The sequence below is a fragment of the Emydura macquarii genome, unplaced genomic scaffold (genome assembly GCF_026122565.2).
Source record: "Emydura macquarii macquarii isolate MOO-44397 ecotype Brisbane River unplaced genomic scaffold, CSIRO-AGI_Emac_v2 contig_719, whole genome shotgun sequence".
Classification (NCBI taxonomy): domain Eukaryota; kingdom Metazoa; phylum Chordata; order Testudines; family Chelidae; genus Emydura; species Emydura macquarii.
Window position 1 is genome coordinate 12,979,670 of NW_027130856.1, and position 14,605 is coordinate 12,994,274.

The following is a 14,605-nucleotide window of genomic DNA, read 5'->3' on the forward strand; positions in this document are numbered from 1 at the left end:
AACAATCACTTCCCTCAATCTGCTGGCAATGTTCCTACTAATGCAGTCCAATATGCTGTTAGCCTTCTTGGCAATAAAGGCCACTGCTGACTCATATCCAGCTTCTTTTCCACTGTAACCCCCAGGTCATTTTCAGCAGAACTGCCACCTAGCCAGTCAGTCCCCAGTCAGTAACAGTGCATGGGATTCTTCCACCCTAAGTGCAGGACTCTGCACTTGTCTTTGTTGAATCTCATCAGATTTTTTTTGGCCCAATCCTTCAATTTTTCATCACTCTGTATCCTATCCCTACCCTCCAGCATATCTACCACTCCCCCCAGCTTAGTGTCATCCGCATACTTGCTGAGGGTGCAATCCACCCCACTCTCCAGATCATTAATGAAGATGTTGAACAGGACCGACCCCTGGAACACTCCGCTTGTTACCGGCTGCCAACTAGACATCGAGCCGTTGATCATTACCCGTTGAACCTGATGATCTAGCCAGCTTTCTATCCATCTTATAGTCCATTCATCCAACCTATACTTCTTTAACTTGATGGCAGGAATTCTGTGGGAGACCGTACCAAAAGCTTTGCTAAACTCAAGGTATACCACCATCCACCATTTTCCCCACGTCCACAGAGCCAGTCATCTCATCATAGAAAGCAATCACATCCCCTCTTCTGGTGCTCCCAACTCATCTCGTTTCATAAGTTATTTAAATTCCAAATTCTTCTGTGCTAGAGCTCTGTCTTGCACAATGCTGAGTACAGATACTAATAAAAATATTAAGTCAAAATCACAAAAAAAACTTAGCTAAGATTCTCTCTCTCCTGGGTTCCTAACCTCTCTTTCAAAATCAAGGGAGGTATCCCTGTGAACAGGGGTCATTGCTATGAAAAAGGGTATTTTAAACTCTCATATTTCAATTCCAGCTCCCTCACAATCTTTCTTTGTGGTCTAGGAACTTACCAGCCTCAGTTTTCCCATCAGTAAACAGGAATGACACCTGCTTGTTTATTTCACCAGGTGGTTGTATGGATTAGTCAACATTACTACAATACTTTGACAATGAAAAGCACTAGGTGTTCTGTAAAACAGGCTGTCCAATACCCTTTCTTTCAGTTCCCTACCCCAGCTTTTAACCACTCTTCAACCATATTTATATCAGGAAACTTCTGACCTTTTTTTCCAGCAATGGTATAAACTCAAATGTAGGTGTGTTTTTACTACTAGTCACTAACCTGGCTGTTTCTTAATAAATATCATAATCTTTAGATTCCTTATGTAATGTCAGTGTGCAATCTTTACTACAAAGTGTATCTATACTAAAAAATATCCTTTTTTCGGCAATGGTGCAGTTGTATCCATTCTACCAATGGTGCAAGCTCTTGGTTAGCCTGGGCATACAAACTTTTACGCTGTCATCTGATTCTACTGAAAAATGGTAAGAAATTCCCTACTGTAGATGAGCTCTTCTAATCAAGACTATGCTGCACTTAGGAAGTGGTGAACAAATTTTCCAGCATGTCCACAGTAATTTCTCTTTACCCTGAATACTTTCACAGCAAGGTTTTGCTAATTTTCCACTAACATTCTCAAACAGGATTTATCAAGTAAATACTGAGTAAATGTGCTTCAAAACTGACCCTTTATATGGAAACTCTGCATGCACAAAGAGTCAGATAATGCAGCGCAAAGTTTTCTGATTTTTCATCACATCCTAGAACAGAAATTGCTGGACTCAAACCTACATTTAGAAACTGAATGAAGCAGACTAATTTAATACTGCAAATGACATCCTTATTTTTACTTCCTTGCAGTGCAGAATTTTAGGCACCTGGAATGGCTTTAAATACCTCTAGAAAATAATTTCTGTACAAAGTACTGTAAGAGTTGAAGTACTATGTGTGAATGTTCTGAGTACACAAATATAGAAAAATTCTATAAACGACATAATAAATCAAATACAGTAGCACTTATCAAAGTTTTTTTACCATCAATAATTAAGTCTCTCAGAACTAGAGACATGGGTAAATTGGTAGAGTCCCATTTAATAAATAAGGAAACTGAGGGGGAGGCATGCATCCTTATGACACATCTGTGTTTTAGGATCACAAGGATATATATATATATATATATATATATATATATATATATATATATATATATATATATATATATTTAATCTAACTCAAAAGGTTTCAAAAGCCATGGAATAGCATTAATTTGACAACTATATTTCTGTGTGAAAATTCTTTTCCTAGAGTTACAAGGAACACCTGACATCAGTAAAACTGAAAGATTAGAAAGAAAAAAAAATCTCCTAGTTTTTTTGGTGTATTTTACATCACTTTGGTGAATATTTTCAAACTTATTCCTCTGTGAAAATCAGTGGGACTTCTGCTCCTAAATTCTTTAGGGATTTTGAAAATGTTTTGCTTAAAGTCAGCTTCACTATTTAGCTGAGAAGTCAGTTTCACACCCAATCCACATGCACTAGTAAGCAGTGCATGAACAGAAACAGGAACAAGAGTTAGGCTAAGTCATATTTGCTGTGTTTCTTGGGCTTGTTCATAAACCTCTCCTGAAAAGACTTTTCTAAATAACACAGAGTAAAAAATCTGAATAGACCCTTCAAAAAAAAAAAAAAAAAATTTTTTTTTAAAAGCCAGGCTACGCTATCAGAATATACTATTGAAAACTGATTGTTTAAAAATCATCCAGTTTTTTAAAAAATCAGTTGACAGTATCCTTTTAATTAGCGCTTCTCAAGTGCTTTGGAAGTATCAGAGCTAAATGTCACAGAAGAGTCTCACTAATTTATACTAATTACTGAATGTTGTGAATTAGTAAACCAACAATAAAAAAAACAGGGATAATGAATAAGTAAAGATGCTTTCTTTGGACATAACAATACTTCATAATATGCTTATGTTTATGGCATTTTATTAAAAATAATGGTGTCTTGGTAATATGAGACCTCAGAAGTGGAGGCGAGCCCCTTTTTGTGAGAATTATCAAGTGTGAAGGTTAGTGAGATTCTAGTTTACTGAAACAGTCATAGGGTTGTCTTTGCTCTTAGATATAGTCAGAAAAAGTGCCTTCAAATATAAGTAATTTCCAATAAAAAACATTGTATTTAGTGTCAGAGAATTAATTGAGCTTTCTAGAATGAAAGACTTTTGGCACAAAAATTATAAATCAAGGTTGACCTACCTGAATGGGTCCTACTGACATCAGCAGGTTTTTCAGTTGGACATCAGTAGTTGATGAAGAAAGCCCTTCAACTGACACAACACAGGGCTGAGGTTTGCACTCCACCACTCGCAGGTTCTGTTTATTTGGCATCAAGCGTCCTCGGCCCATCTGGCCTGCTACTCCTCTGCCTCTCCCATGCATAATAACCTGCCAACAACAAAAGTAACAGTATTTTGATTTCCTTAGGTAGTGCTTCTATTAACTAAATTTGACAGATAATATGAAAGTTAGCAATTTATTTAAAGATTTGATTGAAGTTCATGTCGAATAAAAGCAGCATGTTGCTGTTTGCTGGGCCACATGTTAACATTTATCCCCTTCTTATCCAAATATCTCCCAAAATTACCAGACATTATAACATGTACAAAATCTGCTTTTGCATTTTGGGTGGGTTTACAAAGCAATTGAGCACCTCATGCCAAAAATTATGTAGTTTACTCTTGCATCACCATGCATGTGATGAGCTCTAACATTTTGGGGTGGGTCAGCAAACAACATTTTGTCCCCTCCCCTCCCAGGCCTTAAATTACATACACTGTATATATGTGGGAACGGGGTGCAGGCCTTCCCTAGACTCCACTGTTACAGAATGTTGCTCAGTTATTTGTGTGGGTACTTGCACAAAATAAGTAAACAATTGTTCAAGGTTCAATTTCCTCTGCCCCTGAAAATGCTACGTTTTTGTGTCTCAAGACCATCAACTGCAGGAGATCCACCCCACCCATTCTGGTAAACTTTAGATTATTTTCTCTCTCCCCAATTATTTAACTAAAAAACCCAGAATAGCCAACTATATTAACATGAACTAAGTGTTCAAAATAGATGTTCCCATTTCTTCTCTGAACATTTAGACAGAATACATCTATTTGGAAATTAATCTACAATTTGCATCTTTTCTTACTAACTGACCCCTAATAGTCACAACTGCTCTATGGAGATAAGCAAATAAGCATTATCTCTGTTTTACCGATGGAGTACAGTAAAACAGAAAGGTTAAATTTTCAAGTGCCTAAATGATTTAGAAGCCCCATTTTCAATAGCAACTGGATTTTTCACCCCCTGACCGATGTAGTAAAACTGAATTATTTTTCTTATGTAGACCAGGCCTGGATCCCTATTGAAAATGGGACTTAGGGTAAAATTATCAGAAGTGGCTAAGTTAAATACTACAAAACAGCAGCACTACCAAAGCCATGATTGGACTGCAGGAATCCTTTGCTCTCAATATTGTGATTAGTCCATTACACTATTACCCTGAACTGCCCCCCTCCCCCCCCCCCCCTTTTTTTTTTTTTTTTTTTTTTTTAAAGGAGAGTCCACACTGGCTGATCAGTACAAGAGCCAACTCACCTGGAGGCAGATAGCCAGGAGCTAGAAAGAACTTGAGGAAAATCCCCAATCTGACAGGCAGCAGCCTGAGCAACTCAAGCCCTACAAATCTCAGCCACAAATTGATTAATTCCCCTTCCCAAACAAAAGTTTCCAGGGTCATAGAATTCACTGGCCCCATACACTAGCACTGAACAGCTTTTTTGGAAGCAAATGAGGTGGGGAGACAACCTATGACTCTTAGGAAAAGTCACCATCAAGCTTTTAACCCTAGTAACGGTTTATCAATACCATCTCCATAATGAAAACAGCAAGCCATTTTTAGAGGAAAAGAGGAAACTAGCTTTCACACATTTATAAAACCAATACAGTATCGGAAGGGTCCCTGGCTGTAAAAGCTGGTGCTAATTCTTTTATAGTACTGATAGCAACATTGACTAAGAGTTAATGCAGAACCTCATGCATAATGCACTTTTGCAGTTGCATAAATGCCACGTAATTGTCTTTTCTGAATTTGCTGCAGAATTCTGTTTCAGAATCTAAGCTTCCATTACAATAAACAAACAAATGACAAAAATAAAATATAGGTGGTCCAGGCTTTTATGATTGCAAAGACAATTTTCAAAATGTAAACCAGACGTAACCAAAGCCTTAACATCTGCCTGATTCTGCAGACAGTTTTTGAAGCAATAGCTATGAGAGATGTGAACTGTCTCTGGTCATCTCACTGGAGAGATGACTTGGAAAATTAATGAGGACCCTCCCTAAAATGTTAACATGTTAACTATCTTGAAGTTTCTCCTAAAATAAGCAACAGTGAAATAATGCTCTTCACATTATCATTGGATGTAGTGTGGATGTTGTGATGGGGTCCTGCGGGGTATTGTCAGGTTGGAGTAATTACTGTCAATCACTGTTTAATTTGGGGACAGCACAAAAACTGAATATCAAAGGAATAAAAACACTACTGATTGCACTGGACCGGACCAAAGGATGAAAGCTTGGGGGAACAGGGAAGTATGCATTATTCTGGGGTTCTTACTGCAGAATTAAAGTCTAATTTGATTAACAGCGTGCATGTGGTCTTGAGTCACTGTCAGAAACATACTTATGACAACTAAAATTAAATATCCTAATATTAACCATGCCTGGCAGGACAAGATGAAATAGCAGAGAAAGTAATATATGGCAGCATTACACCAGATTTGAGCTTGATTCTTCAATTGTCTCTGGCAAATATAATTAACATCAGAAGACTAAGAGCTTTCGAGGAAACAACTTCTGTTCCCAGGAGAAATGTCTTCCAGGTGCTGCTCCTTCTGAAATTTACAAGAACCCAGTGATATTCAATATAATTCACTCTAAATAAAAACAGGCTCCAGAACAATAGGCAGTGCAATGTTTGACTGCACTTAAGGTGAACTGCAGGTGTATGTTTGTTTTGCTTTAGCTTAGTTTCATGTGATGAATGCCATCATTATGCAGCAGGTAGAGGACAAGCGCAGAAATAAGTCAACTAATAAATAAATATATATATATATATATATATATATATATATATATATATATATATATTTTCCCTCTAAAATTCTCTTGGCACTTTCAGATTCACAACAAAGATCCCAGAATGCATCAGTCAGTGACCTTACAAATACCATAGACTGCAAGGAAATTTCTGGTACCTGTGATGTCACAGACTCATGCATTATGGGATCTCTTCCGTGAACATGACAGTACCAAGGAGATCACACAAATAGGAATGAATTTAAAAACAGTTAAAACTTATTTATGTGCTGAATGCTTCTGAGAGCCTTGTTAGCGGGGAATTCAGCAAATGGGTTCTTAACTCAATTTTTGTGTTTGCTTTGAAGGTCAATTGTAACGGCTTACTTCACACTGGCATTGTTGTACAAGAAGTGCTGAGCTGCTTTCAGAAGTGTACGAATAACTGACTTTTGTTTTGAGATTTTTGTTTTGCTTAAGACTTGCACCAACTACAGAATATGCAGTACTAGAGGGATGGTTCCTTATATGAGTCCAAAATAGATAAGTCACAATATGGGGAAAAAAAATAAGCTGGTTGCCTGGTCCACAAAGAAATCTATACCTCGCAAAAGTACTGACTGCCCCATAAAGGTTCCTTGTCTCAGTAATCTACATTTACAAAACGTTTACCTTAGTGGAGGTCCAAATACTTATTCTGTGCTGAAAGTAGAATGTTGTGACAAAAGGGTATATATATGGTACAGCTGTGCCATGTAAATATAGCCTAATGCATGAAACAGAAAAAAGTAAAATGCCAAAAGTACTTTGGAAAATTTACAGCTACTATCTCTCATACTTGATCACTGTTCCAGGATTTAACGCTGACCCAGGCTTTTGGTAGGATTTTTACAAACAGAGGTACACCTACTTAGTTTTACCCAGGCAGTAAACATAATATGCTTAATAACTATGTTTCCACTATTAAAAATTAATTAGCACTTAATTTATATCTATAATCTTAATGGAAAATACCACCCTGATGGTGCTAATCCCTTTTCCACCAGACGAATACACAGAATAAATAGCCTAACTTGTGACCGCTTCTGGGATGAGTAGTAGTAGTTCAGTTTCCATATCCATTCAGTCTTTGGCCTTTCTGCTCATGATGCCAAAAAGCATGCTAGAAACTGTCAGCTGTGATAGTTATTTTCAAGTAGTGGATATTCCTCCATTGGAATACTGGATGGACATCACCTAACAGAATTTACACAGGCCACAGAACCACCATCAGATGGGAACAACTTTCAGGCATTTCCAACCTGGGCTGAATTCAAATAAGCATCCTACAGGTTAAAAGTTTTATATCCCCTTATCAATCTCCTGCGTCATCCAGTCCTCCATTAATAATTTTACACGGGCAGTTACAGTTTCAATTTCTTCAGTGCTAGTAAGGATTCTGGTTATTTCTTAAATAACGCTAACGTTAATATAGCAACTCATTCAGCAAATAATAAAGATCCTAGCAGCAATAATGCATCTAAAAATCACCTTTTTAGCTTGATGAATCCCCTGGATGTTTTTGACTCCTTGTGGAACTGTTGAATGTATCTGTCCTTGTTGCTGTTGCTGCTGCTGTTGCTGTTGCTGCTGCTGCTGGAGTGGTCCCTTTGTCAATGTGACCTTCCGCATTGGCTGCTGTCTCAGTTCTGGAGGTTGTTGGAGCCGTTGGGGCTGGCCCTCTGGGTGCAAAAAGCCAACATTTTCCCCCTCCTGCTGAAATCAAAAACAGAACAAGCTGTTCAGTATCTACTCAATGCAAACATTTTCTTCCTGTGAGACCTGCTGTGGAGGAGAACTTTGTTAGCACACAGAGAATTAGAAGAACACAGACTTGCATATTAAATCAGACTAGCGTCTATAAGAGAAGGATGTATGTACACACTTCAGCTGGAAACTATGCTTAGTTAAAAAATTCATAATGCAAAAAATAAATAAAAAATACTACATCTAGTATTATAGTCAATTCATTGTGTTTTTCAATTTCTTCCTTTCAGTAGACAGTGAAAACATCCTATTATTTATCCAAGAACCCAACTATTCATTCTTCACAACAGTTCTAACTTTTCAGACTATACATTTAAGCTCCGCAAACTACATTTTTAAGGAACAAAGTATATAGACGACATACAGACAGGGGCAAAGCAGTCTGAGTGAAGCAGGAACCAATCTGACCCTTGCACATCTTTCAAACAAAGCAAACCTTCCAAACCTAAAGGTTAGTGATTTTTATTAAGCGCATCTTTATGCTTGCCTGTTTATAGCCAAAATACCACAATAAGCCTCTAAGTAGTCTCCTTCTCCAAGTATTTTTGTTTTCTTTCTCTCTTTAAAAAAATAGCAAAAACAAAAACAGAGGTGACAAACCATGCCCCTGGCCCTGGCTCAACCTCTGAAGTAATATATGGAAGTACTACAGTCTTCCGAAAACTAGCTGTCTACGCAATTCAAGCATACGGACGAGGGGTAGAAGAGAGGAGCCTACAAGAAAAGAGTAGAGGTGTGCAGATCCTTAGCTACTTCCACCTATGGAACAGGTGGTTCTCTCTTGTGCATACATGTCCACCTTTCCCACCAAGTTTACAGTCCATATACAGCTGTCTGAAGATTACATACAGCAAGAGGCAACATAACTTGTCTACTATGGGAACCTGAGAAAGGATTAGGCAGCCTCACAATTATAATGTGTTTCAATGGAGAATCTAGCTTGCAATGCTAATGCAACAACACTAACAGTTTAAGGGGAATCCAGCCAAAACACTCAAAAGATGGTTACTAACCTTCTGTAACTGTTGTTCTTCAAGATGTGTTACTCAGGTCCATTCCACATTAGGTGTGTGTGCGCCCGCTACATGCACCGGTACCAGAGATTTTTTCCCCTCAGTAGCCCTGTTATGGCTGGCTCTACTGCCCCTGCAGTGGTGCACATACATGCCAGTATATAAGATGCCATTACACAAGGTTAGTAACCATCTTCTTCTTCGAGTGCCTGCTAGGTGACTGACAAGCAGTGCCTCTGGCTGTGGGGGTTCAGGGATGTGCCATTTGCAAAACCGCCCTGCCAAAGCCTGCATCATCTTGTGCCTGCTGTACAATAGCATAGTGGGGCACGAAGGTATGCACAGAGGACCAAGTTGCTGCCTTACAGATATCCTGTATCGGCACTTGGGCCAGGAAAACCGCCGAGGAGGCTTGAGCTCTCATTGAGTGGGCTGTCAGAGAAGCTAGGGATGTGACCTTTGTTTGCTCATAGCACATACGAATGCAGAAGGTGATCCAAGAGGAAAGCCTTTGTGATGAAAGTGGCCGATCCATCATGTGATAGGCTATCACTACGAAGAGTTGAGTTGACCTCCGGAAAGGTTTAGTCCTTTCTATAAAAAATGCTAGCACTCATCTGACGTCTAGAATATGAAGGCTCCATCCCTCCTGAGAGCTGTAAGGCTTAGGGAAGAACACTGGCAGGAAAATGTTCTGGGTAATGTGAAACTGACTCAACCTTGGGCAGAAACGCCAGATGGGGTCTCAATTGGACCTTGTCTTTGAAGAATATAGTGTAGGGAGGCTCGATCTCAGACACACGCCTTCCTGACATAATCCCTACCAGGAAGGCAAACTTTCAGGACAAGTGAAGAAGGGAGCAGGACACCATAGGCTCGAACGGTGCCCACGTAAGCTTGGAGAGAACTAGATTGAGGTCCCATGGAGGGACTGGATCTCTGACTTGTGGGAAAGAGTTTCTCTAGCCCCTTCAAGAATCTAACTGTCAGTTCGTGGGAGAAGACCGAACTGTCCTGGATTTGAGCATGAAATGCTGAGATGGCTGCCAGATGTACCCTGAGTGACGACAGTGCTAGACCTTGCTGCTTCAGAAAGAGTAAGTATTCCAGGATGGATGGTAAAGGTGCTCGGGATGGGGAAAGTTCATGCTCCCTCGCCCAGCTGGAGAAACATTTCCATTTTGGCAGGTAAGTGACCCTAGTGGAAGGCTTCCTGCTCTCTTTGGACGTGAGCTGAGCAAGCCTGTTTCTCCTGGTTCAACCATGCAGCATCCACATTGTCAGATCTAAGAAGGCCAAGTCTGGGTGCAGTAGTTGACCGTGATCTTGTAAGATCAAGTTCGGACAGGCTGGGAGCATCCAAGGGGAGGTCACCGCTAGGTCCAGAAGTGTGCCAGACCAGTGCTGTTGCCACCATACTGGTGCAATCAAGATAACCTGCACTCTTATCCATCAGGTCCTCATAAAGATCAAGAGGGACAGAGGAATCAGAGGCTAGGCGTACAGGAGGCCCCCCAACCATCGAAGGAGAAAGGCGTTGGACAGGGCATCACTGTCTTGCGCTCTCAAGGAGCAGAACCATTGCAACTTCCTATTCTGCCTGGTCGTGAACAGGTCAACTTGGGGAGTCCCCCACTTCTGGAAGATGGTCCTTGCCACCTCCGGGTGGAGGGACTACTCGTGGTGAGAGAAGGAAGACCTGTTGAGGTGATCTGCCAGTGAGTTCTTGACCCCAGGAGATAAGAGGCTTCCAGGGTGATTGCGTGTCCCATGCAGAAGTCCCATAGGACCAATGCTTCCTGGCACAGTGCTGGAGATTGTGCCCCTCCTTGCTTATTAATGTATTACACATTGCTGCTGTGTTGTCCATCAGAACACGCACTATCCTTCCCGACATCTGTGGGAGGAACACCTCGCAAGCTAGATGGATCGCTCTGAGCTCCCTGATGTTTATGCATTGCCAGCTCCTCCGGGGACCGGAGGTCCTGAGTCCTGCGACAACCAAGGTGGGCTCCCCGCCCAGGTCTGAGGCATCTGACACCAAGGTAAGTGAAGGGGATCCTTCTGTCACGTTCGCAGGGATCGCCCACAAGGCAAGGGAGGTAAGTACCCGCAGTGGGATTGTGAAAACCATGTCTATGTTCTGTCTTGATGGGAAGTAAACCGATGCAAGCCAAGTTTGGACAGGCCTGAGACAAAGTCTCACATGTTGAACCACATAAGTGCACGCAAATATATGGCCCAACAGCCCAAGACAGACCCTCGCCATGGTGAAGGGGTAGGTAGTGACCTGGAGGATCAGGTCCGATAAGGCCTGGCATCTGGCTTGAGGTAAAGGCGCCCTGGCTCGTGTGGAGTCGAGGAGAGCTCCAATGAACTGGGCACTATCCTCTGTATGGGCACTAATGTGGATTTCTGCTCGTTTACCAGCAGGTCCAGGTTTTGGTAAGTTGTCCACAGCACCATGATATCGCTTCGGACCTGGCCCTCCGATCGACCTTTGATGAGGCAGTCATCGAGGTAAGGATAAATCTGGATTCCCTGACATATGAGGTAAGCAGCCACCACCGCCATGCATTTTGTAAATACTCTTGGAGCGGTCGAGAGGCCAAAGGGGAGGACTGTAAACTGGTAGTGATTGCCTCCCACTACAAATCATAGGAAGTGCCTTTGGCCCTGGAAAATGGAAATATGCGTCCTTTAGATCAAGGGTGGCATACCAGCCTCCTGGATCTAGAGAGGGAATGATAGATGTTAAGGAAACCATACAGAATTTTAGCTCCCTGAGATACTTGTTAAGACATCTCAAGTCCAGCATGGGTCTCAAGCCTCCTTTGGTTTTTGGGATCAGAAAGTAACAGGAATAGAACCCCTCCCTCCTTAGATGTAGGGGAAAAGACTGTTACTTACCTGTAACTGGTGTTTTTTGAGATGTGTTGCTCATGTCACTTCCAAATAGGTGTGCGCGCGCTGCATGCACAGTTCGCCGGAAAGTTTTCCCTCAGAAGTACCCTCAGGGTTGGCTTTGGTGCCCACTGGAGTCGCGTTGCTATGGCGCTCTATATAGGGGCCTGCCAACCTTCAGCCTCCTCAGTTCCTTCTTGCCGATTGGCTCCAACAGAGAGGTAGGTGGGTGGGTCTTGGAGTGGACATGAGCAACACATCTCGAAGAATACCAGTTGCAGATAAGTAACCGTCTTTTCTTCTTCGAGTGCTTGCTCATGTCAATTCCAAGTAGGTGAATCCCAAGCCAGACCAAGGAGGTAAGGTCGGAGTTTATCAAACTACAGATTGGAGCACTGCTCTTCCAAAAGCTGCGTCATCTCTAGCTTGTGGAGTGATTGCATAATGAGCAGCTAACGTATGCACAGTAGACCACGTGGCTGCTCTGCAGATGTCTTGATTTGGGACCTAGGCCAGGTAGGCTGCCGATGAGGCCTGGGCTCTCATTGAATAGGCTGTCAGCTTAAGAGCTAGTACCTTGACCAAGTCATAGGAGGCCCTGGTGCACAAGGTAATCCACAAAGAGATTCTATGTGAAGAGACCAGAAGACCTTTCATCCTTTCTGCCAGTGCCACAAAAAGCTGGGTGGTTTCTCTGAACAGTTTGGTTCTCTCTACATAAAAGACCAAGGCCCTTCTGACATCCAGGAAATGCAGTCTACATTCCCGACTGTCAGCATGGGGCTTTGGGTAGAAGACTGGTAGGAAAATATCGTGGTTTAAGTGAAACTGGGATACCACCTTTGGCAGGAAAGCTGGATGGGGAAGGAGTTGAACCTTGTCCTTAAAAAACACAGTGAACGGTGGCTTCAATGTGAGTGCCCTGAGTTTGGAAACCCTCCTGGCCAAAGTGATGACTACTAGGAATGCCACTTTCCAGGATAAGTATAACAAGGAGCAAGATGCCAGGGTCTCGAATGGGGGGGGGGTGGGTGGGGGGGGGGGGTGTCCCGTCAACTGTGAGAGAACAAGATTGAGATCCCAAGGATGGACCGGTTCATGAGTAGGAGGCTACAGCCTTGTCTAGGCCCTTCAGGAATCACGATACCATCACATCAACAAAAACCGAGTGGCCTGCCACCCCGGGATGGAAGGCAGAAATTGCCACTAGGTGTATCTTTATTGACGAGTGCGCTAGACCCCGCTGTTTTAGGTGCAACAAGTAATCCAAGATTGTGGGGATTGGAGCTGATTGGGCTTGGATGTCCTTCTCAGAAATGCATACCGAAAACCTTTTCCACGTAGCCTGGTAGGTAGCCCTTGTGAAGGGCTTCCTACTACCGAACAGTACTTCCCTCACTGATTCTGAGCAAGTTAGCTCCAAAGGATTTAACCATGGAGCTTCCAGCCTATAAGGTGAAAGGATCTGAGGTTAGGGTGGAGAAGTGTCCTGTGATCCTGCGTAATAAGATTGGGTAAGAGTGGGAGGGTGACTGGGTTGTCCACAGAAAGATCGAGCAGCAAGGTATATCAGTACTGCCGAGGCCAGGCTGAGGCTATCAGAATCACCGATGCCTTGTCCTGTTTGATCTTTCGCACAACTCTGAGAAATACTGAAACTATTCACAGATACTTAAAGAACAAACATGATGGAAGCACTTGATAAGCAAGGGCAGCTAAGCTCCAGCGACCATCACGGGCGGTAAGAAGGAAATGAGGCGGCGGAGGGTTGGCAGGCCTGCAAGAGGGTTTGCACCTCCTGGATGAGAAGTTGTTCGTGAGAAGGGTGATGGGCGGTGGGAGGGAGGGAGAGAAATAAACCAGAGGGTGTAGCCCGTTGAGATGGTGCTTAGGACCCACTTCTCCAATATTATCACTGACCATGTAGGGAGGAAAGGCGGTTTGAGAAAATAAGTGAGGCTGGATCCTGTCCTGAGATTGTTAAGTTGCCCCTGGGAAGACCCTCAAAAGTTCTGTCTGCCACCCGATGGGTATTGGCTCGAAGCTGCAGAGGAAGATTGGCTTTGACAGCATCTTCATTCCTCTTTCTATAGGGTTTGCTCTTGGAGTGATTCATGAACTGATGCTGGTGTTAAGGCCAGAAATGCTTCCTGGACACCTGAGGAGTGTATAACCCCAGGGAGTGTATAACCCCATGGACCTGCAGTCTTTAAGCCCATGCAGCCTGGCGTCTGTCTGATCAGAGAAGGGGGCTGTGCCGTCAAAGGGGAAGTCCTGGATGGACTGCTGGACCTCCGCTGACAGACTGGATGATTATAGCCATGAAGCTCTCCTCGTTGATGATGCCGAGTCTGCGGCATCAATGGCTGCCTGGAGAGATGCCCTCGCTATTGTCTCTCCCTCCTCCAAAATGGCCTGGAACTCTAATTTCGACTCCTGGGGCTCAGCGAATTTTGACATTGAATGCCAGACATTGAAAGCATATCTCCCCAAGAGTGCCTATTGGTTTGAAATGTGAAGCTGTAGACAAGCAGTCAAATAAAATTTTATGTCCAAAGAGGTCTAGTTTCTTTGCCTCTTTATTTTTAGGGGTTGAGCTCATTTGTCCCTGTCTGTCTCTTTCACTGGCCACTGATACTACCCACGATCCCTAACCCAAAAACAAATTCATTTTAGTACTATTAATTTCAGTTTGTTACATATTTAGCTGATCAAAGCCAAAAATGGTAGCACAAGGTGAAAATGACCAATGTTTATGATCTCAGTTCCAATATCAGAATCTATCCACCTCACCCTCTCAGTCCAATT

At 42.5% G+C, this 14,605-nt stretch overlaps 1 protein-coding gene across 2 annotated transcripts in view; it reads right to left on the reverse strand.

The window, feature by feature from the left end:
- RBM33 (RNA binding motif protein 33) overlaps positions 1-14,605 on the reverse strand; it is a 162,701-nt gene that overhangs the window by 30,710 nt on the left and 117,386 nt on the right. The window contains exons 16-17 of one of the 2 annotated variants that reach the window (XM_067542720.1): positions 7,605-7,826; positions 3,201-3,389 (exon numbers count right to left, since the gene is read on the reverse strand). In XM_067542720.1, the coding sequence (XP_067398821.1) occupies positions 3,201-3,389; positions 7,605-7,826 (411 nt within the window). Of the gene's footprint in view, positions 1-3,200; positions 3,390-7,604; positions 7,830-14,605 lie in introns of both variants that reach the window. The other variant, XM_067542719.1, reaches the window with a different exon arrangement.